Raw genomic sequence first — 27,805 nt, forward strand, 5'->3', positions numbered from 1 at the left:
TGCCCATATTATGAAAAAAACACTTTTTCTGGGATTTGGGGAGTTATTTTGTGTCTCTGGTGCTTCCACATGCATACAAACTTTGAAAAAAACCCATCCATGCTGTTCTGAGTGAGATACGGTTTCTGAATGTGTCCTGCCTTCAGTCTCCGGGTGAGCTGTTCAAAATCGGCACGGCTTGTGACGTCACAAGTCGAAACGAGCTGGCTAACCGCAACCGTTAGCTCGTAGCGTTAGCATGCTAATGCTAATGCTAGCATGCTACCTCGTTCTCAATAGCAAAGCACTGCTACAACACACACAAGTTCACCATAATCTATAAAAGAACTACTTCCATGTGCGCCCTCATTTAGAAGAAGTCTCCCAGCTGATCCTGCCTTGTAACTGACTGAAGGTGGAGAAACAGCCTTTCTTTTACTGTCTATGGAGCTAGCTAGCTGACATGATCTACATCTGAGCTACTGAGCATGTGCGAGTGCAATCAAAGATAGTACAGAAGAAGAAAAGAGGTCTCACTCTGTAGCTAAAACAGAGACCAGGTGAAAAGAGGATCTGCAGCAGTGAGAGAGAGCTGTGCAGTACAACAACAATATGGTGTTTTTTGAAAATTAAACCATGTAAACCTATTCTGGTACAACCTTAAAATACAATTATGAACCTGAAAATGAGCATAATACGGGCACAAAAAAAAAAATTGTCAAGAATCATGGTCAATATCATTAGGTCAATTGACATAATGACACTATACCTTTTTTTTTTTTTAAAAGCTGAAATTATGAATTATTTTTGACTGACAGTTGCGATCGGAGGATGTTCAGTGAACCACAGAATGTCAAAGTTTAGTCAGGATACTGTTTTGAATACTGAGAAAATCATTCATTTTTACGCATGCATCCATGTTATTTTTGGGCAATTTGGTTTGAAAGGAAGGAATTGAGTAAACTCCCTGAACATGAATGATCGCTGTCATGGCGTCTCTTTACCCACACGCCTCCATCACGGACATGTGTGTTGATTTACGTCAGTCAAAACCACGACAGTACTAATCATGGCGAGTAATAACATCTCTATTTCCAAACACAGTGCATTTCAACAGAAATGAACTAGGGATGGAGCAAATATTCGTAGGTCTGAAGAATAATGTGACTGCGCCTTTTCCATCCCCGCTACAGCGCTCCCCAACATCCAACAGGAAATGCATCAAATCAAACAAGCAGTGAGTCTCGGTAATGGTTTAACATGCCCTGTTTTACTTCCCCTCAAAACATAACTCTGTACGTGACATGACTTGATCAACCTGGTCCAACCAAGGCTTGATTGGAAGCCTGGAGTGTGCCATTGTGACTTCATAAAATTAGCATTTAAAAGATTAAATTTGTCAATCGGTAATCCCTTTTCTTATATATTTCATTATAAATAATGACCTCTTCTGAAGAGTCCATGTTTTTTTTAATCCTCCGTGTCCTCCTTGGCTACTAGCAACTGTGTGGAGGAGCACTATAGCTTTAAATGATTTTTAATGTTTTTTAGTTGGTTTCATATTCCATATTCACTTTTTATTGGTTTTGAAGTGAACCAACTTAATAATTGATTGTAACCAAACACAAAAAAGTCTTTATAATAATAATAATAATAATAATAATAATTCTAGTGGCACACTCCATACTCTTCTTACAAAACATAGAGACCGAGCACATCGCGTCATACTCTGAAGGCCACGTCCACTGGGGGTCAACACATTGACTTGTGTTGCGTGAAGGTTTCCTCCTCGTCTATTTCCTCTGCTAGCTAACAACAGAAACATGCCTAAAAGCTGCTGTGTGGTGATCTAACGTTATGTCCAATGTAACGTTTGCAGCAAGCATTTTGTTACCAAGCCAAGTGTTAGTTTTAAGGCTAACTATATGTCTAAGTTAAGCTAACACACGTAACGTCGGTCATAGCGTTGTCTCACCATTCTCTCCGATTCCTCACGTCTGTTTCCACTTTCGTCTTCATAAAAGCTCAGTTTTTCGGGTCGGCAGCTTATAAAAACTAAAGTTCTGGCTTATTTACCCTGTTGGTAGTTGATATCACCACACAGCAGCTTTTAGGCATGTTTCTGTTGTTTGCTAGCAGACGAAAAAGACGAGGAGGAAACCTTCACGCAACACAAGTCAATGGAGAGCCGAGAGTTGTTTCCCCCTCCGGTGGGGGCGGGACTTAAATGCTCTCTGTCGCTATACACTTCACTAAGTACATCTGTACAATCTAAGACAACGCTGCATCCAACAATACTGAAGAAGTAAACTCTCCGTCTGCCCACGTTCTGCTGTGGCTGTTGCAGTTGTTCTTGTTGCAGATGGTCTTCTTGCTCTTGTTGCTGTGAATATTATTCTTTCCTTTTTTGACAGAGTTCATTCATTGAAGTTAAGGTCATCACTATAGATCTGTCATAGTCCAAAATGTCCAAGTCCAAATGGCTTTTGTGTCATTTAAATGTCCTCAATTAAACATCGTTTACATGTCACATGGCCAACATCCGGGATTATATGAGACTGTGACCATGGAGAGGAGCTGTGGAGCCAACATGGCCGCCACTTAAAAGAAAACATTTGTTCCAAAAAAAAAAGTGTCATGTACATACTGTATGGCTGTGCGTAGGGTTTAGTACTACAGCTTTGAAGCTCCACCCCCTCTCTTGTCTTTATTGAGTGCTTTAGACACACACACACACACACACACACACACACACACACACACACACACACACACACACACACACACACATACATTTGTGCAAAGAAAATAAATGACAAAAATCAGACTCCAGTCTGATAGATGAAGAGATGAACTACATTCAGCTACAACAGCCTGTGATAGTGCAATATCTACACACACTCACACACAGACACACACACACACACACACACACACACACACACACACACACACACACACACACACACTCAGATCTCAGTGGCGACTTTGGCCTTTCCTCGTCTGATGTTCTGGTCCCATCTCTGAACAGAAAGACAGACAGAAAGTGAAGTGAATGATCTGTCACCTAAACCATGGATGTAAAAATAAAACCTGGGATTAAATGATTTAATCGTGTGTCTCTTGTTGACTTCTCGAATGTTATATTTTATGTTGTAAAAAATGTATCCACTGATTTACAGACGTCTCTTTCGCCATGTACAGTCTGTGGGAAAAGTGAACGACACTCCTACATTTGTTTCAAGCGGTTACCAGTAATGGACTGAACAAAGTGGCAAGTTTAGTGCAAAACTAACTTACAAATGTATAATTTTATACCCAAATGTCCATTCAAATGTTAACGTTAAGCTGATGCAACACCAACAGGATGCATGTAATACAGTTCAGTACAATTCAGTATCAACTTAAAAAGCCTCCACCTGTGTGTGTGTGTGTGTGTGTGTGTGTGTGTCGCACCTTGACCTTCCTGCCCATTTTTTCCTTCCACCTTTGAGCAATGGAGGTGTCAATCAGGAGCAACCTGCAACCACAAATACAGAGTGAGGTTTCCCACAGGGTATTCTAGTGAAAGGGACTCTAGCTAACGAGGTTATGAAACCTTAGTCAGTGTCTCTCTCTCTCAGCGTCAGATACCGACGCACAAATCAACCCTTTAGCTTCTGTACGGAACGCACCGGGCGGAGCAGCAGCTCGCCCGCGGCGCTGTAAGATGACATCGTGTTAAGAGAGACAATGGTAGAGGGTAGTATGAAAGACTGAAAATCCGCATAAGGAGGTTGGATGGGGCGGGTTGATGTGTTAAAGGGGTGATTCAGAATTTTGGACATAGGACCTCATTTCCAAGTTAGCCAGTGCGTTATTTATCAGTGAAGACAGTTTAAGACTTTTCATCCAGTCCATCCAGTTGCAGAGTTCGCTGGTGCTAGGCTGGCGCAAGTCAACAGTAACTGCTAGCCTGCCACTAAAAACAGTCTGACCCACTCCACAGTACACCCAAGGCAAATACATTATAACGCCAGACTATCAATGTAAATGTCTTTTGATAGAATGATGTTAGAAATAAAACTATCCTGTCCAGTCGGGACACCTAGTAGTAGTAGCCTAGTACATTGGTATTGAAGCATTGGATTGGAAGCGAGGACTAGGCAACATGGTGATTCAGTGTGCATTTAGAAATTGTAAAAATAAATCATACAGATGGGCACCAAATTTCCATTGCGAGATCCAGAAAGGAACCTGTGGCTTCTTGCTGCTGGCTTGGAAACCAAGACACCGGCCGAGACTCTACTCAAGTGGCGAATGTGTAGTGATCATTTTAGACCAGACGACTTTAAAAAAAACGCAATCTAAAGGACCACAAGTCACTGGCAACGAATGCGGTTCCATCCGTCTTTCCAGATGCACCAACAGCTACTGATGAACAGGTAATAACTTTTGGTAGGCTACTGTAGCTAATAAAGCTAGCCCCTTTCATAACGTTAGCCTAGCTGCTACTGATAGATTGAGACTGACAACGTTAGTGGAGATAACGTTACAGTTCAATGCATTGTGGAGAGTGACAACGTTAGCTAACGGTATAGCTACACCCTTGGTAGATACCTGACTGGGCTAACCGATAACTTTAGGTGATTGCTGACAAAAAGTCATGTAAGCTCGGACAGTTTACATGCTAATTGCTAGCCTGTGTGCTTTCCTGTACCGGTAACGTTATGTGCCTGGCAGAGTGGAATTAGTTGGAGCTCACATTTCTCGGTAGCCTAGGTAATATCACTCCGCCGCTGCTGTAGCCTATGCTCCCAACTACAGGGAACAAAGTATAACTATTGCAATGCGATGCAAAGGTAGTTTTATTTCTAACATTATTCTATCAACAGACATTTACATCGATAGTCTGGCGTTATAATGTATTTGGGTGTACTGTGGAGTGGGTCAGACTGTTTTTAATGGCAGGCTAGCAGACACTGTTGACTTGCGCCAGCCTAGCACCAGCTGCAACTGGAAGGACTGGGTGAAAAGTGTTGTGAAAAAGGTCTCCATTGATAAATAACGCACTGGCTAACTTGGAAATGAGGTCCTATGTCCAAAATTCTGAACCACCCCTTTAAACAACACAGGACATTCATCCAGGAGACCGGGGGTTCGTGTCCCGCTCTTGCCCAACGTGTCCCTGAAACATAGATTTTGTATCCCCACCCACCATATTTTCCTAAACCTAACTGTCCCGTTCTTGTGCCACATGTCAGTTAAACGTACATGTTCACCCAGAGCATCTAAATATGACACCCAAGGGTTAGACGCGAGTCCCGTGAGCGTCAAATAGTGACGTCAAGAGTCCCGGCCAGGCGTGTCTAAATTTGACGCCGAACTAACTTAAAAGGTCCTATGACATGCTGCTTTTTGGATGCTTTTATATAGGCCTTAGTGGTCCCCTAATACTGTATCTGAAGTCTCTTTTATATAGACCTTAGTTGTCCCCTAATACTGTATCTGAAGTCTCTTTTATATAGACCTTAGTGGTCCCCTAATACTGTATCTGAAGTCTCTTTTATATAGACCTTAGTGGTCCCCTAATACTGTATCTGAAGTCTCTTTTATATAGACCTTAGTGGTCCTCTAATACTGTATCTGAAGTCTCTTTTATATAGACCTTAGTGGTCCCCCTAATACTGTATCTGAAGTCTCTTTTATATAGACCTTAGTGGTCCCCTAATACTGTATCTGAAGTCTCTTTTATATAGACCTTAGTGGTCCCCTAATACTGTATCTGAAGTCTCTTTTATATAGACCTTAGTGGTCCTCTAATACTGTATCTGAAGTCTCTTTTATATAGACCTTAGTGGTCCCCTAATACTGTATCTGAAGTCTCTTTTATATAGACCTTAGTGGTCCCCTAATACTGTATCTGAAGTCTCTTTTATATAGACCTTAGTGGTCCCCTAATACTGTATCTGTCTCTTTCCCAAAATTCAGCCTTGGTGCAGAATTCCAGCCACTAGAGCCAGTCCCACAATGAGCTTTCCTTAGGATGTGCCATTTCTGTGTCTGTAGCTTTAAATGCTATTGAGGAGGAGAGAGGGGGGGGCAAGGTGGAGGGTGGGGGTGTGGCCTTGACCAACCGCCACTTCGCTCGTTTGAACGCCATGATGTCTCTCTCTTTCTCATGGGGGGGCCAAATTCTCTGGGTGGTCAAAGCAGAGAAAGGGGAGGTAACCTTTCCCCTTATGACATCATAAAGGGAAGATTCCAGATCGGCCCATCTGAGCTTTCATTTTCTCAAAGGCAGAGCAGGATACCCAGGGCTCGGTTTACACCTATCACCATTTCTAGCCACTGGGGGACCATAGGCAGGCTGGGGGAACTCATATTAATGTTGAAAAACCTCAAAGTGAAATGTTCATGCCATGGGACCTTTAAAAAAAGGCTCAAACACCTAAAAAAAAAAACAGCGCTGAAAAAAAGCCTCAAAACAAAAGTCGAAAAAGGCGCCAGACAACACTTTTTACCTGGACGTCTCCTCGTTCTCGTAGCCCATGATGAGGAAATCCAGCCCAGGAGCCAGAGGAGGACACAGGCAGGAGGAAGAGTAGTAGAGCATCTGCGTCTCCTTGGGAATGTTGACCAGTGAAGACTTGAACACCTCCTTCACCTCCACCACCGCTGTGGGCTCCAGGCCGCGGTTCCTCACCTCCCTCACCCTCGCCCGGATCACTGGAGGACACAGGCAACACCATTTATTCATCCATTCATTTATTTTATTCAGCCTTTATTTAATTAAGATATGTTCCGATACCAGTACGGGAAAAGCCTCCGATCCTGCCTAAAATGCTAGTATTGGTATCTGGTATCGGCCAGTACTGGAGTTTATGCACCGATCCGATACCATGTAATTTAGCCCCTGAAGAAAATCTATTTTAAAGTATTTTATTTATGTTCTTTTTCCGTTATGACTGACTGTCAAACTGGATAATAAAAGGCAGTTCTATGGCGTTCATTGTTTGGGTTTGTTCATGTTTCACAAAAAGTTTAACCTAAAGCCGCCTACACATGATAAGTAGCTAGGTAGGGCGCGGAGCAAAGCGCAGCGCAGGTATTCCTCATCGAGGGTGGCAAGGAAGCCATTTCCCATTGCTAGGTAACGACATGCTCTTATCTCATTGGTTGCTCTTTTCGAAAGGTCATGTCTGGTTAACAACTAGTTCAATCAACCATCAGGCTTTCTCAATCCAGCGACGCGCGTGTTCACATAAAAGAGGCGGTGTTTGCGCAGCACGACCAATCGCAAACATCTACCAGAGCCGCATATTTTATATAAGAAGAGCAAACTATAATTCTACATAAATATGAAGAACACAGACACGGTTTAACAGGCAAAACGCAACAGTCGCTGCTTCCTATAACAGGAAGGAAAGCTGGCAAAAAAAAATAGCCGACGCTGTAAATGCGGCACTAGATCTGGCCATGGATCTGGTCGTTGCTTTAGCCTTTTATTTCAGCTGCAACCCTGGCAGTGGAAGCCATCGTGAGAGTAAATATAAAAATATTTATAGGGGTAGCGCAGTGCATAGTTGGGCGCCACCGCCCTCCCCCCCAGTAGGAAATCAATGGAACGGCCGGCGCAAAGCGGTTTGCCGCCTATCATTGGGGCGGCTTAAGCCAGACCATACAACAAAGATAGCAATCGTATCACATCCATACAGGGATAGTAGTATACAGCTGTTAAAACATAATAATACGTGGCCGGGTTGGATCAGTGGGTAGAGCAGGCGCACATAAACATTGAGGTTTATGCCTCGACGCAGAGGTCCAGGGTTCGAATCCGACCTGTGACAATTTCCTGCATGTCTTCCCCCCCTTTCTCTCTCTCTCCCCCCCCCTTTCTCACCTAAGCTGTCCTGTCAAATAAAGGTGGAACAATACATATGACACACTGATGACACCGATACGCAAGATCAGGTATCGGAATCGGGAAGCAAAAAATGGTATCGGAACATCTCTACTTTATTTAACCAGGAAGTCTCTTGAGATTAAAATGTTAACGATAAAAGAATTTCGAGGGAGGAAAAACCGGTTGTTTTGGTCTTAATCCAGTCATTTTTTTTTTATCTTGAATGATTTATTTCCAAGAAACTTTAGGAGCACATTTCTGGTAAACACAAGACCCAAAGTGGTGCTTTTGCAGGATTCTTTGTGGAGAAACTCAGTTTTACCGATTTATATTCCAGTTTTCTAGTCTTGACGACCACTTGAAGTCTTAAGTCTGAAAGTTATGAAATAAAGCATGTCAAAACACACAGGGACGAGCATACATGGACACGTTGGACACTGCACACGCCGGACAGGGTTTCTAAACTCTTGGTTTTAAGAATAAAACCTGGAGAAATTCTTTAAATTGTCTCTGGCCCCAGATCTGTGTCTGTTTCCTTCCTTCTTTTCTTTGTGTTGGCGTTCTAACCTCTGGTGGATTTGTGAGGACTATGGTTAACTGCTCCTCAGATCTCTGCAGGGTAAATCCAGACAGCTAGCTGGACTATCTGTCCAATCTGAGGTTTCTGTTGCACGACTAAAACTACTTTTGGATGTACATGTTCCACCAAAACATGTTCCTTCCAGAGGCTGTTTAGCAGAGGCACCGTGACACCCGGGGCTTAGTGCCGCCCAAGATGATTGTGATTGGTTTAAAGAAATGCCAATAAACCAGAGCACATTTTTGGAGGACGGTCTGGCAATGCGAGACTAGTACTAGAGTGGTGTAGCAGTGTTGGATTCGACTGTAAAACCAGTGTTAATTAGCAAAGAGAGAGCGCCAGCTGTCAACTTATCAAGACCACCTTGTTGTGCACTCTGACGTGCCACCACGCTTCACTGAACTACTCCGTTGTGATTATATCTGAATATTTTGAAAGTGAGCTCTTGTTTTTAATGACGGCTGATCTACCCCAAATGGATTCTGTGGCCAGAGGCATTAGCGAGCTCAAGAAGTCCACATGGAAATCTCTGATGGATTTGCCAAAAAAAGCCTTTGTACACTCTGTAATCATGTGGAAAAGCCTTTCTGGGCATTTAGCTTCAGTGTGTCTAATTTAATCTAAGTAAACGAAATCTTTCCCTCTACATGAAGAGGAGGAAAAACAAGTCAGAGAGAAAGAATCCGCTCAAGAGTTTCGTGATACTAAAACAGAACCTCATCCAGCAGAAGAGTGATGTGCGGTGATGTTGATAGCTCTTATTTCCAAAAACCTTCTGAGCACATCTCTGGTAAACACAAGATTTAAAGCTACAGTGCGTTACTATTTTATATAAATTAATGTCCCGTTACATTTAAAAGGACAATTCCGGCGCAAAATGAACCTAGTAGTTAACAACATGTGTACCAAGTCGAACGTTATCTGGGATATGTTTTCATACTAATCATGTGGTTAGCTGCTAACGCTAGCTATCGGGGGAACATGGTAAATCTCTATTTCTACACCACTAACAAGGCTCAAAATATCACCACACTTCAACGGCAGCATCATGAGGCTCCCTACATGCAAACAGAAGCATTGAGAACTGTGTAAGTGTACTTACAGTTTATTAAAAATCAGTAGCGTTGTGGTCATGACTGTTATCCAAGATGGCGCCCGCATGTAAACATTAATGCTGTCTTTATAGTCTATCTTTTTAATGAACTGTCTGTACACTTACACAGTTCTCAATGCTTCGGTTTACATGTAGGGACCCTCATGATGCTGCCGTGGAAGTGTGGTGATATTTTGAGCCTTGTTAGTGGTATAAAATAGAGATTTACCATCTGCCCCGAAAGCTAGTGTTAGCAGCTAACCACTGGTTTGCGGTAGCTAGTTTAAATGTCCCATGGCATGAAAATGTCACTTTGAGTTTTTTTTAACATTAACATGAGTTCCCCCAGCCTGCCTATGGTCCCCCAGTGGCTAGAAATGGTGATAGGTGTAAACCGAGCCCTGGGTATCCTGCTCTGCCTTTGAGAAAATGAAAGCTCAGATGGGCCGATCTGGAATCTTCCCTTTATGATGTCATAAGGGGAAAGGTTACCTCCCCCTTCTCTGCTTTGACCCCCCAGAGAATTTGGCCCCCCATGAGAAAGAGAGAGACATCATGTTTTTCAAACGAGCGAAGTGGCGGTTGGTCAAGGCCACACCCCCACCCTCCACCTTACCCCCCCCCCTCTCCTCCTCAATAGCATTTAAAGCTACAGACACAGAAATGGCACATCCTAAGGAAAGCTCATTGTGGGACTGGCTCTAGTGGCTGGAATTCTGCACCAAGGCTGAATTTCAGGAAAGAGACTTCAGATACAGTATTAGGGGACCACTAAGGTCTATATAAAAGAGACTTCAGATACAGTATTAGGGGACCACTAAGGTCTATATAAAAGAGACTTCAGATACAGTATTAGGGGACCACTAAGGTCTATATAAAAGAGACTTCAGATACAGTATTAGGGGACCACTAAGGTCTATATAAAAGAGACTTCAGATACAGTATTAGGGGACCACTAAGGTCTATATAAAAGAGACTTCAGATACAGTATTAGGGGACCACTAAGGTCTATATAAAAGAGACTTCAGATACAGTATTAGGGGACCACTAAGGCCTATATAAAAGAGACTTCAGATACAGTATTAGGGGACCACTAAGGCCTATATAAAGAGACTTCAGATACAGTATTAGGGGACCACTAAGGTCTATATAAAAGAGACTTCAGATACAGTATTAGGGGACCACTAAGGTCTATATAAAGAGACTTCAGATACAGTATTAGGGGACCACTAAGGTCTATATAAAAGAGACTTCAGATACAGTATTAGGGGACCACTAAGGTCTATATAAAAGAGACTTCAGATACAGTATTAGGGGACCACTAAGGTCTATATAAAAGAGACTTCAGATACAGTATTAGGGGACCACTAAGGTCTATATAAAGAGACTTCAGATACAGTATTAGGGGACCACTTTTTTTTTAATTTTACAATTAAAATGTGGAGTAAAACTGTGGAAACATTTGCCTCAGGAAGAAAATGTAGAAGGCAATGAAAATAAAGAGTTTTTGTTTAAACTACATTTTAGTGTCGTCTTATCGTGAAGGGTAGACACGGAAGAGCCAGCGTTATGGCAGCGTTTTTTGTTTGTTTTCCTCAACCTTTATTGTGTGGTCGTTTAGTTTAGTTTATTAATATCCAACACTGTCCAAACCGCGCCAAACTCCAAGTTCATTGGGTACCCAGGAAGCCAAACGTGAAGTACATCGGAGGAATGGTTCTCGAGATATTTGAAAGGCACGCACACACACACACACAGCTCACATCAACAAACTTATTTTTATCATCTCATATAATTACTGATCAATTCTCAACTGTGTAAAACAGAGTCAAAGTCCCAGATGACTCACCGTAGTTGTAGTTGTTCTTCACGTAGTTCTTCAAAGTCATCTTGATGTTCTTACACTTACAGCGATCTACAGACACACAAACAAACACAAAGTGGGTGAAAACCAGACACACAGAAACTGTGTTCAGGCTCTTTGAAAGTCCACATTTCCAGGCTGAATTTGTCACTTTGTGTTCACATTATATGAGACGGAGCCTAAACATGGGAAAGAGTCCCATGTTTAGGAATCGCAAGCGTTAGGGTTAAGTCAGGATGGTTGTTGGTTGTGTGCAGGTTGAGAATATGGCCAATGTAGTTATTAAACCTGTGTTTAATTACCTTGAATGACAGATTGACATGACGTGTCCAAATTAGTTTGCCTTCTCAGACACCTGGGCGCAAGTTGGATATATCGGCGCTTTCAGAAAAATCTGATCAGCCACCTGATCAGTGTTTACAAGTCAGAAACTAGTAATTACATTCACTTAAATATGACATGAATGTGGCAATAGTCGCTAATGTAATGCGATCATGTTTTGCCGAAAACAAAAGAGACGCTAGCAAGATTTAAAGTCAATAATATTGCGTATACTTACACAATCAGTAAATATAGTTTGCAGTATGTTTAACAACAGGACAAGCTAGCTATCAGTCATGTCATTGTCCCTGAATCATTATTAAGACTTTCATAAAACAAATGTCAACGGTGCAACTTTAGGTTCAACATTGGGGGGGGGGGGGGGAGGCTGAGATCTCCACATATACATACATATACAAAAACGCTTGTTTTAAAATAAGGGGTGACGGGTTATAAATGGGGTGTCTGGTGGTCGTCCCACAGGAATTTTTGAGCATTAAACGCTTAATTTTCCTGCATTCTGAAACACAATTTGTGCCTTTTCTGCATGCAAATGTCCTAATTTATGTAAATACTATTATTAATTAATTAATTAATTAATTAATTAATCTGCTGTATTGTTCAAAACGTTCTGCAGATTCAGAACATTCCACGTGTTTCAGGATGTTTGTTTTTTTTAAAGTTAATTATGCACATCTTAACAATTATTTGCTTGTCACAGCATTTCAACTCTTTGACGGATTCATTACCCCGGCCAGTTTTGATTATTGGGCGATTATGTGCCATGTGTACTTTCGGCCGCAGCATGAAGTAGCGATCTGAAGAGCGAACAGGATGTGAGATGATCACTTAATGCGAAAAGAAAGTGTTAATCAGAAGACGTTAGAGGTGTTGGTCGGTTGGTTTTGTTACCTCTGGAGTCCACAGCCAGGCTAGCTGTTTCCAGTCTTTATGCTAAGCTACGCTAGGCAAACATGCTGCTGGCTTTAGCTTTATTATTCAACGTACAGGTATGAGAGAGGTATCGATCTTCTTATCTAGAACATGAATGTGGATCTCCCAAAATGTTGAACTATTATTTATTTAAAAAGGAACATGCCGACTTACCTAGCCTACTGCTCCCAATAAGTGACAAAATAACGCCAACATGTTCCTATTTACATGTTGTGATTTGTAGAGTCACAGTATGTACAAATAACAAGGTCACATGACACACAGCCATCTTCTAACCGTATACAAACTGGGAACTATATTCTCAGAAAGGCGAAGCACTGCTACTTCTGCTACTTGGGCGGAGTGATATGCTCGCATCTGAGAAGCCCCGGACAGAGCGTAGAAATGCTTCGCTTGTTTATATACTGTCTATGCGCTTTTCTGAGAATATAGTTCCCAGTTTGTACACGGTTAGAAGATGGCTGTGTGTCTCTGACCTTGTTATTTGTACATGCTGTGACTATACAAATCACAACATGTAAATAGGAACACGTTGGCGTTATTTTGTCACTTATTGGGAGCAGTAGGCTAGTTTGAACCGATTACCTTCAGGATCCGTGCTAGGCTAAGCTACCGGTGGAGCCGTCGGAAAGAGCTACAATGCGCACAGAGATGAAGGGTATGTCTGGACTTATCTAACTCTGGGGGTTACGGTGAATAAGCTAAAGTCCCAATAAGTCGGCGTGCTCCTTTAACATTCAGTCCTCTAAAAGCCGAGCCCCTTCACAGAGGTAGAGACAGGTAAACAGGGTTGGGGCTAGAAGGGATACAGCTTCGTCCGGAAGTTACGCAAAATCTAGTCTCACATATCCAGACCTTCCTCCACAGCTCTGCGAAGGAGGGTCTGGCTAGTCCACACAGCATTCCGGGATGGGAGAAAAACGTGCTCTGGTTTATTGGCATTTCTTTAAACCAATCACAATCATCTTGGGCGGCGTTAAGCGCCGGATGGAGCCACGGCGCCTCTGCTAAATAGTCTCAGGAAGGAACTTGTTTTGGTGGAACATGTGTACGTTCAAAAGTAGTTTTAGTCGTGCAACAGAAAACTCAGATTGGACAGATAGTCTAGCTAGCTGTCTGGATTTACCCTGCAGAGATCTGAGGAGCAGTTAACCATAGTCCTCACTAATCCACCGGAGGTTGGAACGCCAACACAAAGAAAGAGGAAGGGCACGGACATCCAGCCTAAAAAGAGGGACATCCGCCTGAATTTGCGGTGGTACCGGAGCAATCCCGGAAATGGAACGTCATCGATATAGACTACGCAAAATCTAATCTAATATAATTGTAATACTTTCACCCTTCAAACACGTGTTCATTCTTCAGGAGTGTTTTAATCCAAACCGCGATCGGTCGTTTTGGTCCCTAAATTTAACTGTCTGTCTGTTTCTTGGCTAAACGCCGTAGCTGTATCCCTTTCTAGCCATAACCAGTAAACCGACAGGTTACCTGCACTTGATCCACTGCAGTGAAGGTTGTTGGAGTCCATTGGGAAGTCTGGACTGGATTCTGTCAGAGGATCAAACCCAGAAAAAGGCAAATTGGTTAAACTGGTTTGTGTTCATGTGCATGCTAATGAGAAATACATAGTTTCTCTGAAGTGTTATGTCAGTTGTATTCACCCAAAATGCTGTTTATGATGAAAAGCAACCTAATATCTAAACAAACCGCTCACACAACAAGCTAGCTTCTAGGAAACAATCACAGTTTGGGTGGAGAGCATGTTCAAAGGTCAGCCTCACCTGGGTTACACCTTGCTGGGTCCTGGTAGTATGGATCTACAGAGACAGAGAGGCGCTGGTCAGTGGCAAAGAATAGCAAATATTGAACCACCTTGCGGTTTTAACCAGACACTCTTAGTAGGGGTGTTAAAAAAATAAATAAAAAAACGATACACTTGAGTATCGCAATATTTTATTTAGCAATACTGTATTGATTTTCAAAAACGCAATATAGATTTTTTTTTTTTTTTGTTTACCTGCAAATATATTCATGTAAGACAGTGGTTCATGTTTATGTTGTGTTTAAACCCCCTACCACTAGATGGCTATGCTGAGCCACCACTAGTGTCCTCGCCTAGCAGTGCCTAGCAGTGCCTAACAGTACCTAACAGTGCCTAGCAGTGCCTAACAGTGTCTAACAGTGCCTAACAGTATCTAACAGTGCCTAGCAGTGCCTAACAGTATCTAACAGTGCCTAGCAGTGCCTAGCAGTGCCTAGCAGTGCCTAGCAGTGCCTAGCAGTACCTAACAGTGCCTAGCAGTGCCTAGCAGTGCCTAGCAGTACCTGACAGTGCCTAGCAGTGCCTGACAGTGCCTAGCAGTGCCTGACAGTGCCTAGCAGTACCTGACAGTATCTAACAGTGCCTAGCAGTATCTAACAGTGCCTAGCAGTACCTAACAGTGCCTAGCAGTATCTAACAGTGCCTAGCAGTGCCTAGCAGTGCCTAGCAGTGCCTAGCAGTGCCTGACTTTTTGCTAGAAGCTAACAATGTAGCTATGGCTGAACTTTGGCCTACTTCAGCATATAAACATTAGCTCACTAAGAACCTGGGAACCACAATCCCAAACTGGCAGTTTGATTTTCTGATACACAAAGAGTTTAACCTGAGCCAGACTGACAACAAAGATAGAAATCATATCACATCCATACAGGGATAATAGTATACAGCTGTTATACATCATATCATCCATACAGGGATAGTAGTATACAGTTCTTAAAACATAATAAAATATATGACACTCTGGTATCGGATCGGTACTCGGTATCGGCCGATACGCAAGTTCAGGTATTGGAATCGGTATCGGGAAGCAAAAAATGGTATCGGCCCATCTCTACAGACAACCTGAGAGATTTCATATTCAGGCTGTGAAACGGGTTGTTGTGAGTCGGTTGTGTGGTAGCTGCTTTTAAAAATGTAATAATTGGTTTTGTTAGATTTGCTGATTTTTTACTAAGGCTAAGGCACTTTTTTGCTGATGTTTTTAGGGCTTTACGTCAACCAAATGAAGTGAGAAGGCTCTATATTACACATGCAATAATACAGTCAAAAATATTCTACTTTTTCGATAAAATAAAAGCATGTCAATAAACTACACGTCAGGCCCTTAATATGATTCTCATTTTCAAGTGTGGCCCTTAGTGAAACTGAGTTTGACACCCCTGATTTAACTGTTGTTGGAGCCTTATAAAAAAAACAAGTGAAGGAGTTCAAGTGTCTCGGGGTCTTGGCTGGAACGCATGTTTGGCAGGTTATTATTGGTAATGTGAATTCTGTACTGGACTGCCAGGGTGACTTTGATATCCTCCCCTATGGTTGTGAGCTTTGGGTAGTGACTGCAAAATTGACTGAAACACGACTATGTGTCTATTGTGCAGATCTTAGCAATACCCAACAATTGTGTTTCTTGTTAGGCGGCAAACTCTTGTGCCTGTAGCAGTTATCTCTCTTAGAGAGAGCAAACAAGAAAGTAAGGTGACAAAGTATAAGAGCGATACATCCATCATCAGAAGCCAGATTTGGGGTGTTGGATGAGTCAAAGGACACAGGACTTGACACTTGACTTGACACTAGGGCTGCAACTAACGATTATTTTCATAGTCGATTAATCTGTTGATTATTTTCTCGATTATTTGATTAGTAGTTTGATCTATAAAATGTCAGAAAATGGTGAAAAAAGCCCAAGATGACGTCTTCAAATGTCTCGTTTTGTCCACAACTCAAAGATATTCAGTTTACTGTCACAGAGGAGAGAAGGAACTAGAACATAGTCACATTTAGGAAGCTTGAATCAAAGAATTTTTACTTTTGTCTTAAAATAATTACTCAAACAGACTTATCGATTATCAAAATAGTTGGCGATTAATTTAAGCGTTGACAACTAATCAATGAATTAATCTTTGCAGCTCTACTTGACATGGTGTCAAACTAAAAGTCAACTGTCATTTTGAAATGAACTGATGTTTAACAAACTTATATGTGAAAACCACCCCAAGTGCGAAAATGTTGCTGTTTCCATCCGGCTTTTCTAATGCGATACTTGTCAAAATGTGCAAAAAAAATACATGAATGCAAACATGACTATAGTCTTGTTTACGCATCACCCGTTCCCACCTGGTGAAAGATTACTTTTGGTCGTGCAGTCTGTGTCAGAGCGTCTTTAAATGCAACAGCTAGCAGTGAATAAAGACAAACTGTCTGTGGCTGCTTTAGATTTCTGTTCCAACCGGAGACAAACTTTTGGATCAGCAACTTTCGGACTGGGGGCTGGCTGCTAAAAATCCCTGGAATGACATGGGAGCGATCAAACCGTGGCTGAACCTCAGCAAATCAGCAAATCACACCAAGGGAAAATACCCAAACCCAGCTGAGCCGCGGCCGCTCTGAGATACGTGGGTGTATATCGTTATGGAGGTCAAGGGGATTGAGATGAGGTTTTTTTTTCAGGACTTGCTGGTTGCAGGACCTGTTTAAAGAAGCGGAGGACAGTGAGGGTTTTATTGAGTGTAAAAAGGAGTGGGCCGCCTGTATAAAGGAGCTCTTTGAGAAAGTCAGTGGGAGTGAAGTCGGAGGGGAAATGACTCACGCTATCTGTTCGGGAGGGAGCAGAAACAAACTGCTGAGAGAAGAAACCTGATAGAGAACAGCGATAGGGCTCAGCTAGGCTGGGAAAACTGCGTCCTGAGAGAGAAAGTGTAGTGTGTCACAATTCTAAAATATCGTACTAATCTGATGCATGCCGATGTGGAACAAGTACGCGGATCAGCGTAGAAACAAATATCCCCGGTGGCTCCCCTTGTTTATAGAGCATTTCCGTTTTCTACATTTTCACTTTCTCTTAGCCATGTCTCTGCTTTTTCGCCCCTCTTGTACAAAGCAGTTCACATGTTTTTGACCTCAGCTGCCCTGGAAGACAAATCACAGTCATACATATACTAAAGATGATAATAATACAAACAGCGTAGTGATACCTGGTCCCTCTGCCTTGACGATGGCCTCCGGGGAGATGCAGACTCCGCGGTCGTACAGCGGCAGCTCGCTGCAGGCCAGGCTGTCGGGCCAGCTGTGGTTGTAGCGCTTCATTACCGGCTCGCAGCCGTTCTTTGCCCGCTCGCACACCGCCTTGCACGGTTTGATGGGCTCGTGCTGGAAGTCGATGGTGCAGATGGGAGCGTACATGGCACACAGGAAGAAGAGCAAATCCGGACTGCAGCCGGTACCTGAACAGGCAGGAAAACACAGACAACGGAGCGTTTCTCTAATCGATCAGTGAGAATATCTATAATATGCTGTATGAGTTGAGTCACTTTAACCCTCCTGTTGTTGCCCCGGGGCAAATTTGACCCATTTTCCATGTTTCTATATCAGAAATTTGAGTTTCTTTCAACCAAATTGTCAAAAAAAACAAACCTGGATGGTTCCCTGCAACGCTCTTGAAAATAAAATAAATGATCAGTTCACTGCTTTCATTGAATTTGGATGATTTATTCAACCTGTAAAGACATCGTTATAGCAGACCCAACGTTAGTGGGTCAGCGGGCCGCTAACGTTGGACCCAGCGGCAGTGGGTCAGCGGGCCGCTAACGTTGGACCCAGCGGCAGTGGGTCAGCGGGCCGCTAATGTTAGACCCAGCCCGCTGTTCAGCTCATTCAAATGCAGCATAAAAGCACGGCGGAACCAAGCAAGCCAGCCAGTGTTAGTTAGCTAACGTTAGCTTGCTAACTCCACCTTAATCTTACCCCCTCGCCACATCGTTCACAGAAAACAAGCTGAATAAAGCTGTGTGTGTGGATGAAGCATAAAGTTAATCTGACTCATTTAGCGGCTGGCTCTCTGCCTCGTAACGTTACTACTCCGCTGCTCGTTTATCTGTTACTACAAAACCTCACCTCTGGCTGCTGCTCTGACCATTCTGCCCAGTTGATTTGAATGGAAATGGCCTTTCTATCCATTTTATTTCTATGGGCCGGATAGTGACTGCCACATCATGCTGTCGGTTTCACTCAGGACAGGACCAGACAGAGTTCAACACTGGGAACAGGATTGCAGAGTGGCAGGACTGAGGTTTGGCTGCACAGCTTCACAACCGAGTCCCAGAAATACTTTGAACTTGTGACCTGAAACTGCTTCCTGCATTTTGGCCTGCAGATCATTCATTAGGGACATTTTTCTGGCATTGCCTTTCCACTTTCTCTCCACTCCTCCGACCTCAGCTGAGCTCTGACTTTAGCCAAAAGCTAAAATGTATTTATCGAAGACAGATGTGCATGCATCGTGAAATCTCACAGCAGTTAATGAGGTTGTCCACATGCCTTTAAATTTGAATCTTTTTTCAATCAATTCATCAGTTCAGTTAGCTAACTCACTGCATCATATCTGTGAATCAGTGATGGAGTACTCGATACCTGGACTCGAGACGCTATTCTCTGGTCTTGTGACCCGACTGGGACTCGCACACTGATGACTTGGACTCAGACTCGAGGATTCATGAACTAGGACTCAGAAGTTGGATGAAGTTTCTGACTACTGGTATGTGTAATACGCAGTCGAATTTTGCTATTCTCTGGACTCGTGACTTGACCTCAGGTAATGCAACCCGTTCTCATTCCGAACTGGTAAAATAAGGACGTTTGGACAGTGGCTGTCAGCGTCTGATGCGACGAAAAAGGCGTCTTTCAGCGTGTTTGTGTAACGCACCGGGGAGAGCAGCAGTTAGAGAGGATTTAGAGAGGAGTATGTAAGGGCTAATTTCCGTGTAAGGAGGTTGGTTTGGGGGGGTGGATGGGTCAAACGCAGGACTTTCACCCAGGAGAGAGGGGTTCACGTCCCGCTTGTCACGCTTGCTATAGTCGTTTTTTTCTTTCCTCCCGTGTTTACTTATAGCGCTAAAGGGACGGCAATAGTCCCGACCAAGCGCGTTTATTTATAGCGCTAAAGGGACGGCAATTGTCCCGACCAAGCACGTTTACTAAAGCGCTAAAGGAGACTTTTAGCGTCAATAAGAACGACAAAAGCACCTGACCAAACGTCCATATTTTACGAGATGAGTGTGAGAACGTGTTGGGTAATGGTGACTCGACTCTGACTCTTTCGTGACTTGGACTTGAACACTGGGGACTCGAGACCTGACTCGGACTTGACAGTTGGTGACTCGACTACAAAACTGCTGTGTATATTTTGTAGCTGCATTTTAAATGTCTTCATGAAATGCACAATGATACTTGAACGGTTAGTCACAGGGGAAAACAAAACAAAAGCGTACATAAGAAAGTAAGTTTATTAGTCCATGATCACACTTGGCGTCTTTTTTGACATGAAAAAAGTTGACTAGGGCGCTTTTGTAGTAAAATAAAAAAAAAGAACTGGCAGCGTTTTGGCTCCAAAAAGCAGCCGAGAGTGTCTTTTGTTGCTAAGACAACAGCTACTGCTACAGTATCCTAGCTAGAGCGCTACTTGGAGCGGTGCTAACGTTAGATCAAAGTGGTGGAGCGAGCTAGAGGAAGAACAGAGAGAGAGAGAGAGAGAGAGAGAGACAGAGACAGACAGACAGACAGACAGATGCTAACGTTAGATAAAACAAAGCGAGTTCCTTGTACAGGGAGCACCCTATATTATCGCTACCGTATAACTCGCTATGCTCCGACTCCATTTTTTCTTGTTATTATGGAAACTACAGGTCTGGCTACTCTGCTTGTTATTAGTCGTCTGTCAAAAAAGCATGACGTAGTTTTTTTTTTTCAGAAAAGTTAAAAAAGACGCTCCGAGCTGCAAAAAGAAGTCGGCGGTGACGTTTCAGGACTTTTTTGAAAACACGGTTTACTCCGTAGGATTATAATGTAAAACAGACGCTGGCCTCTTAAAAAAAAAAAAAAAAAGACGCCGAGCGTGAAGATAGCCTTAATGTGTAAAAAACATGTTTTCATGCACGGGTGAATTTAGAGATTTTGGTCTGTTTATGTTCCCCAACACTTGTTCTTTCAGACTAGTGGAAAGAAAACATTTATTTTACTAAACTTTGTCTATTTGTGCCTGTAGATTTCTCATAAATTCACAGAGAGATTCACTGCAGAGAGAGACATCAAGACAAAGAAAGTGAAACTGGGGAAAACAGGAGACTGTAAAAAACAAAAGAAAAAACTATCAACATTTTACAGTTTACAGACGGAGACTGTGTATGTACAGAACGTGCAGGTTTGCAGAGCAGCGTTATCAGCTCAACTTATCTAAAACACACACAGGTTGTGATATTGGGTATGAGCTGGGGGTGTCGAAGGAGGAAGAGAAAACACAAAGAACTGGGAAAAAAAAGAGAAAGGTTTCACCAGTTCTAGTCCGTTAAATATTGAAGTAGCTGTCTTCATTTGAATGTATTTTGCACAAAGCTAATATTGGTTCTGTGCGTTTATAAAAGGGTGGATTGTAAGTTGTTATGTGCAATATAGTAGTATGTGCAATAATAATGTAATGTATGTGCAGTATATTTTTGGATCTCGCACTTCCGCATTCCCATATGCCTTTTTATTCGTCATTGATGACTGGCAGTATGAATGTGTAAATATGTCTCGGTGGACTGAATCTGAATTCAATATATTTAAAAAAAAAAGCTATCTGTATCTGTTCCCCAAGTAGTACTTTATATCGACGTCGTTCCACTTCCAGGACTGCTCCGTTGCTGCAGGAAATTCCGCTGGATGTGCCTCGTTCGGCCAGATTGTCCGTCCCCTTCCTCTTCCTTTGTGTTGGCGTTCTAACCTCCGGTGGATTTGTGAGGACTATGGTTAACTGCTCCTCAGATCTCTGCAGGGTAAATCCAGACAGCTAGCTAGACTATCTGTCCAATCTGAGGTTTCTGTTGCACGACTAAAACAACTTTTGAACGTACACACGTTCCACCAAAACTAGTTCCTTCCTGAGACTATTTTGCAGAGGCACCGTGGCTCCGTCCGCCCAAGATGATTGTGATTGGTTTTAAGCAGTGTTTCTCAAATGGGGGTATGTGTACCCCTAGGGGTACTTTGAAGAACTGCAGGGGGTACGTAAGATTTTTTGCAAAATGTTTTTCAGTTACAAGGCTGTTGTCCAGAACATTGTTCCTCTTTAAGCACTTTTATTTTTTAAAAATGTGACATTTGTGTCGCCGTCTTTGAACCTATTCTTGCCTTCCTTCCTTCTACGGTCCTACTTTTTACAAGTTTCTCGCTTTTTTTGAAGTTATGTCACTATTTTTGAAGTTTTTTTTTTTTACCTATTCGTGCCTTACTTCCTTCTTTCTACCGTCTTTTTCCAAGGTTTTGTCGCCTTTTCAGTTTTTGTCACCTTTTCTCATCAGCATTTAAATGTTTTCCAGGTACAAGGCTGTTTAGTAAATCTATCGCTGACAGCGCTGTACTGTTCCTCTTTATATAGAAAACATTTTTCTACCAAAAATGATCTAGCGCTGGTCAGGGGGTCCTTGGCTTAAAGAAACAATTCAAAAAAGGGGTACATTATTGAAAAAAGTTTGAGAACCACTGGTTTAAAGAAATGCCAGACTATGTTTTCCTCCCATCCAGGAATGCTGTGTGGACTATAGCCAGACCCTCCTCTGCAGCGCTGTGAAGGAAGGTCTGGCAATGTGAGACTACCATAGTAGTCCCCCAGGAGAGCGATATGTGGTCTGACCGTGTTGGATCTATAATCAAACCAGAAACCAACAGTGGGCTGTAACTCTGACCAACACATTCAAATATGGCCGCTTTATCACGGACTGCTGTTACAGGAGCCAACGATCTTTTCCCTTCTTGAGCAAACTCATCAGAACGATGGGTTTCCACAAAAATGTTCCCATAATCTCTGAGTGATCTGACTTTAAGGTTTCCTGTCGCTCAGTCAGAATAGTTCAGACCAGATCCAGCTCTGGCAAACTGGTTTTATTCCTCCTGTAGATGTTAAACAGGAGAATGAGAAGCCACAGCCGCTGCCAGTGATCTGGATCCTGAGAAAGTTAGTTTGGGGCTTTTATTCGTCCAAGTTTTTGTCTCTTAGATTTCTAACCCTAACTCTAATAAAATGGAGATGAATTCAGTTTGTGTGGGGCTTGCAGCATTTAAATGTTGGAATTAAAGAGGATCAACGGCATATTTCCAGGATAATGGCCTTCCGATCTCTGGGTGTTGCCGTTCTCAAACTCCCGTCTCGTTAGGAAACAACAACAAACTTGGCAAGTTTTGAAGAATATTTGGATGGTGCAACAAGGCGGGCCTGCTTGGTTCTTTTGGGGAATGATTGTAAAGATTTACAAAGAATATGTTTAGGGCGTTTCCTCTTTAACTGGGACGTTTTGGGACCGATTGGTGAGATTGCTGTGGACGAAGTACACACGGAGATACACTGGTAAGAGATAATGAGGTCTAACCATGTATCAGCTCATTTAAATAGCTCACGTTACTGTATTATGTCAACAGTTAACTTCATTTAATATTGTATGTGGCGTTTTCTTTTGCAAATGTTCAACCGAAACAAGTTCCTCCCAGAGACTATTTAGCAGAGCCACCGTCGCCGCGTCCGGAGCTTAGCGCCGCCCAAGACCATTGTGATTGGTTTAAAGAAATCCAAACAACCCAGAGCATTTCTTACTCCTATCCCAGAATGCGGAAAATTGAGTTGTCTGTGTTGGTGTCAGTCAGTTAATTAGTCCATTAAAAAAAGGTGCACTAAAGTCCCTTTCCGACCGGAGAGATTTTTGCAGTTCCTAGAACGTATAACGTTCCTAGAACCCTTTCTTTCTCCTGTTCCGACTGGCCCAATTTGGGGATTATTAAGTTCCTCTGGCCACAGTTCCTGTAACTCTTTCAGCTCCTACTTCAGGGCAGGGTCTTTTGCCTTTTCCATTTTCCACATAGTGGTGGTTAGATGGCTGTGATTATAATAACAAAAGGTCAGTTCCTATGGCCATTTGGCCAATGTGAATGCAAATGTAAAAAAACGGTTTTGGGGGAGAGTAGTTAGTAGAACTGTTTAGAAGTGGACTGTTCCTATAACTACGTTCATGTAACTACTCGGTCGGAAAGAGGCTTATGAGTTCCTGCAATTTCATTTTTGTCTCAAATCGTAGGCATCTCTCCTTGACCCGCTAGCTGCCTGCCGCCAGAACACACCGTGAAAAAGCCCGGTCTCGGGAGACAACACAGGGGTTTGTAAACGTCAAACAAACACTAGAGGCACAGGATAGGCACCAAAATACAACAAACCACTCCAGCCAGCGGTGTAGTCTACGTGATACGCAGGTATACGCAGTATACCCACTAAGAAAGCTCCAGGATTTCCATATACCCACTTAAAAATGCCCAATGACGTAACAACATACTTTCCATTATATTTCTGATATATTTTGAATTGTCATCTGTGTTTTTCGTCTTCACATAGGCTAAATAAAAGGTATTTCCACCGTAAAAAGGTGCATAAAAGTGTATCTGAATGCAGGAAATGAAGTCGTTGATGCTCAAAATAATCCTGGGGGACGACACAAAGACCCCCCACTATGATATGCCCCCCCCCAAAAGCAGATTCTGGCCCATATATATAGGCCAATATATTTATATATAGTACCCACTACAATACATTAGACTACACCACTGGTTTCAGCCAATCACCGACAAGATGGTTGGGGGAGGGGGTGGGGGTTAGTGACAGTTAGTCAGTTAGTCATGACAGTTACGGAAACACGGGGGGAGGGGCGAGCTTGCTTTGTTTTGTTTTCAATTTACTTGGAACGTCAACAGAAGTGACGTCATGCAGGAACGCATAGTGCACCTTTAATGTTAGTTTCCATTAGTTAGCAGGTTAATTAGTGACCAGACTTCTAGCAAATACCCTTAAAAGGTGTTAAGAAAATGTGTAAAAAAATGTTTTGAGAAAACGTGCTTAGACCTCAGAGGGTTAAAGACAAAATTCTGAGATTAAAGTGGCACATTGGTCCTAACCCTCTTCCGTACTAAACTCACACAAAGTGCAACAAAGAGTTTGAGCCGAGCTTAAGTTGTGTGTGTAGGTGTCAGTCAGTTCATTAGTTAATTAGGCTATTAAAGGAGTTTTAAACAAAGGGTCAAATACACCCTTTAAAAGCACTATTTATGTTAAACAAATATCACTAATACATCATGAATAGGCTATAGTATATAGTAGTAAATAGTATATATAGTATATTGTCATGATAAAGATTTAAAAACAAAAATGTCAACCAAACAAAAACAAAGAAAGAAAAATAAAAAAAAAATAAAAAATATCCTTAAATGTAAACGCCAGGCTGCACGTTGTGCACAGCGCTGAAATGTTAAAATAAATTCACATAATCTGAAACTCTAAATGCAAAAAAAGACATTTGAGTTTATTTTCATATATTTTTCACATTGGCCCAAATTGTCTTCCGTACTAAAGTCATAAAGTGCAACAAAGCTCTGTGTTGGTGTCAGTCAGTTAATTAGTCCATTAAAGAGTTCATTAGTGGGATAATTAGTGACCAGACTTCTAGCAAATACCCTTAAAAAGGTGTTAGGAAGATATGTAAAAAATAGAGAAGATACTCTTAAGACCTCAGAGTGTTAAAGTGGGAATTCTGAGATTAAATGTTTGACTTTATTTTCAGAACTCAAATATATTTTTCACATTGGCCCTAATCCTCTTCCGTACTAAACTAACATTAAGTGCAACAAAGCATTTGAGTTGTCTGTGTAGGTGTCAGTCAGTTAATTAGTGGCCAGACATCTAGCAAACACCCTTAAAAAGGTGTTAAGAACATATGTATAAATCAAGAAAATGCCCTCAAATGTCAGAGGATTTAAGTCATACTTCTGACTTAAAAAAAACTCATGTACCTGTACTGATGTGTCTCTGTTTATAATCTATATTTCTCAATAAAAAGAGGTTTAAGAGGATTAAAGTCAGAATTCTGACTTTATTCTCAGAACTCGAATATATTTTTCATATTGGCCCAAATCCTCTTCCGTACTAAACTCACATAAAATGCAATAAAGCGTTTGAGCTGTCTGTAGGTGTCGGTCAGTTGATTAGTGCGCTAAAGAGTTAATTGGCGGGATAATTAGTGACCAGACGTCTAGCCGAACTCACCCAGCAGCCCTTCAAACTGCTCGATGGCCAGCACCGCGTTGTCCTGCGTGCTGTGGTGGAGGTGGTTCGGCATCTTGGTCATGTTCCACGGCATGGACCGGCACAGCGGGATACGCACCGACTCACAGGACGCCGCGCGGACCGCCGCAGCCGGCCACAGAGCGCAGGACACGGCCAGCAGAGACACGGAGAGTCCCGGGGAGAGCATGTCGGTCGCTCGCTCGGTCGGTTCAGAGAGGGGTACTAGTGGAGTCGCGGCAGCGCCGTCGGTGCTCCGGGGAAGTCTCGGCCACTCACGGTGAGTTAAATCCGAATAAGGACGTGACTTTGCTGCTGATTGGTGCTTTTTGTGCCGCTGCTGCGGTCCGGTGTGCAGGCAGCTCGAGGAAGCGGGAGGAGCTGCTTTCTTATTCAGACTTTCACCTCCTCCTCCTCCTCTTCCTCTATCCCTCCTTCTCCACATCTCCCCTCCTCTGCTTTCTTCTCCTCTCCTCTGCCCTCCTCTTCTCTTATCCTCCATGCTAAAAGATAGATTCCTTTTAGATGAAAAGTCAACACCAGTAAATCCGTTAAAAGCTCTAAAATATGTTAGTCCATGTTCAAAAAGGAGTGGGAAGAAGTTAAAAACTACTTTTCTAGTCCTACCCCCTTTTTCTATTTTTGTACTTTAGTTAAATACAAAACTATTTTAATGGTTCACTTATTTATATATCTATTAATATACATACATACATACGTACATACATATACATAAATACATACACACATACACGCATAATACACACATATGCATAGTGCATACATACACACTCATACATACATTCATGCATAGTACATACACACACACACACACACACACACATACACACACACATACATACATACACACATACATACATACACACGCATGCATACATACATACACACACACACACACACACACACACGCATGCATACATACATATACACATACACACACACACACATACATACATACATACATACACACACATACATACATACACACACGCGTACAAACACACACACGCACATACATACATACATACACACGCATACATACATACATACACACACATACACACACACACACACACACACACACACACACACACACACACACACATACATACTGTACATTCACACACGCATACATACATACACACACAAACACACACACATACATACATACATATACACACACTCACATACATACTGTACATTCACACGCACATACATACATACATACACACGTATACATACATACATATACACACACACACATACATACTGTACATTCACACACGCATACATACATACACACACAAACACACACACACCTTGTAGCCTATAAATGATCACTTAATTCTGTGTTACATCTTTTTAGCCAACGTCATAACTTATTACCACTAGTTTTACACTTCTTTATGGAATTGATGGTGGATAAACCACATTTACATGAAATTATGCCTATTGTTTTAGTAAAATAAGCAGAAATTAGGAATTATCTTGACTAATAGTTAAGGTCAGAGAAAGAGGTTTATGAATGATAACATTTTCACCCGGGAATACCATGAAAATAGTGATCGTCATGGAACCATCCATGTTATTTTTGGGACATTTGGTTGAAAAGAAAGCCGTATTTCTGATACAGGAACTTTGAAAACCTTTTAATGAGGGTTAAAGGGTCAGGAACTTACAAAACTGGTTTCACATATTTTCTTATGAAGCTTCATTTAAGAAATCAAGTCACAAAATTGTTATTACAACATTACAGTGCTTCTTTTTTATATATATATATATATATATATATATATAAGCAAAAATAAGGAAGGAAAAGAGAAAAAACAAGAGGGTGGGGGGTCAGGATGTCCTCCCCAAGGAAGTTTGAGCATCGACGACTTCATTTCCTGCATTCAGATACACGTTTATGCACCAATTTACGGTGTAAATACCTTTTATTTAG

The 27,805-nt window shown here is 42.2% G+C and overlaps 1 protein-coding gene across 3 annotated transcripts; it reads right to left on the minus strand.

Annotated features, from left to right (window-relative positions):
* Positions 1 to 1,227: 1,227 nt before the first annotated feature.
* frzb (frizzled related protein) lies at positions 1,228 to 26,299 on the minus strand. Of its 3 annotated transcripts, none has more exons than XM_078262690.1 (9): positions 25,822 to 26,299; positions 17,687 to 17,935; positions 14,458 to 14,493; positions 14,165 to 14,224; positions 11,387 to 11,452; positions 6,483 to 6,687; positions 3,436 to 3,499; positions 2,929 to 3,002; positions 1,228 to 2,890 (listed from the first exon to the last, which is right to left on the minus strand). In XM_078262690.1, the coding sequence occupies exons 1-8, from the start codon at positions 26,282 to 26,284 to the stop codon at positions 2,949 to 2,951; spliced, it is 1,197 nt and encodes a 398-aa protein (XP_078118816.1). In that variant the 5' UTR covers positions 26,285 to 26,299; the 3' UTR covers positions 1,228 to 2,890; positions 2,929 to 2,948. The 3 variants fall into 3 exon arrangements, with proteins under 3 accessions (XP_078118816.1, XP_078118818.1, XP_078118815.1); XM_078262692.1 differs by having other exon boundaries at positions 2,925 to 3,002; XM_078262689.1 differs by having other exon boundaries at positions 1,228 to 3,002.
* Positions 26,300 to 27,805: the final 1,506 nt, after the last annotated feature.

This window comes from Sander vitreus, chromosome 11 (genome assembly GCF_031162955.1).
Source record: "Sander vitreus isolate 19-12246 chromosome 11, sanVit1, whole genome shotgun sequence".
Lineage (NCBI taxonomy): Eukaryota > Metazoa > Chordata > Actinopteri > Perciformes > Percidae > Sander > Sander vitreus.

Excerpts from the sequence above, each read along its gene's own strand:
- frzb (XM_078262690.1), bottom strand. The coding sequence starts at position 26,284 with ATGTGGAGAAGGAGGGATAGAGGAAGAGGAGGAGGAGGAGGTGAAAGT. Across the intron at positions 11,453-14,164 it reads CTGCAGTGGATCAAGTGCAG|ATCGCTGTAAGTGTAAGAAC; the intron begins GTAACCTGTCGG and ends GTGTGTCTGTAG. Across the intron at positions 3,003-3,435 it reads AAATGGGCAGGAAGGTCAAG|AGATGGGACCAGAACATCAG; the intron begins GTGCGACACACA and ends CTTTCTGTTCAG.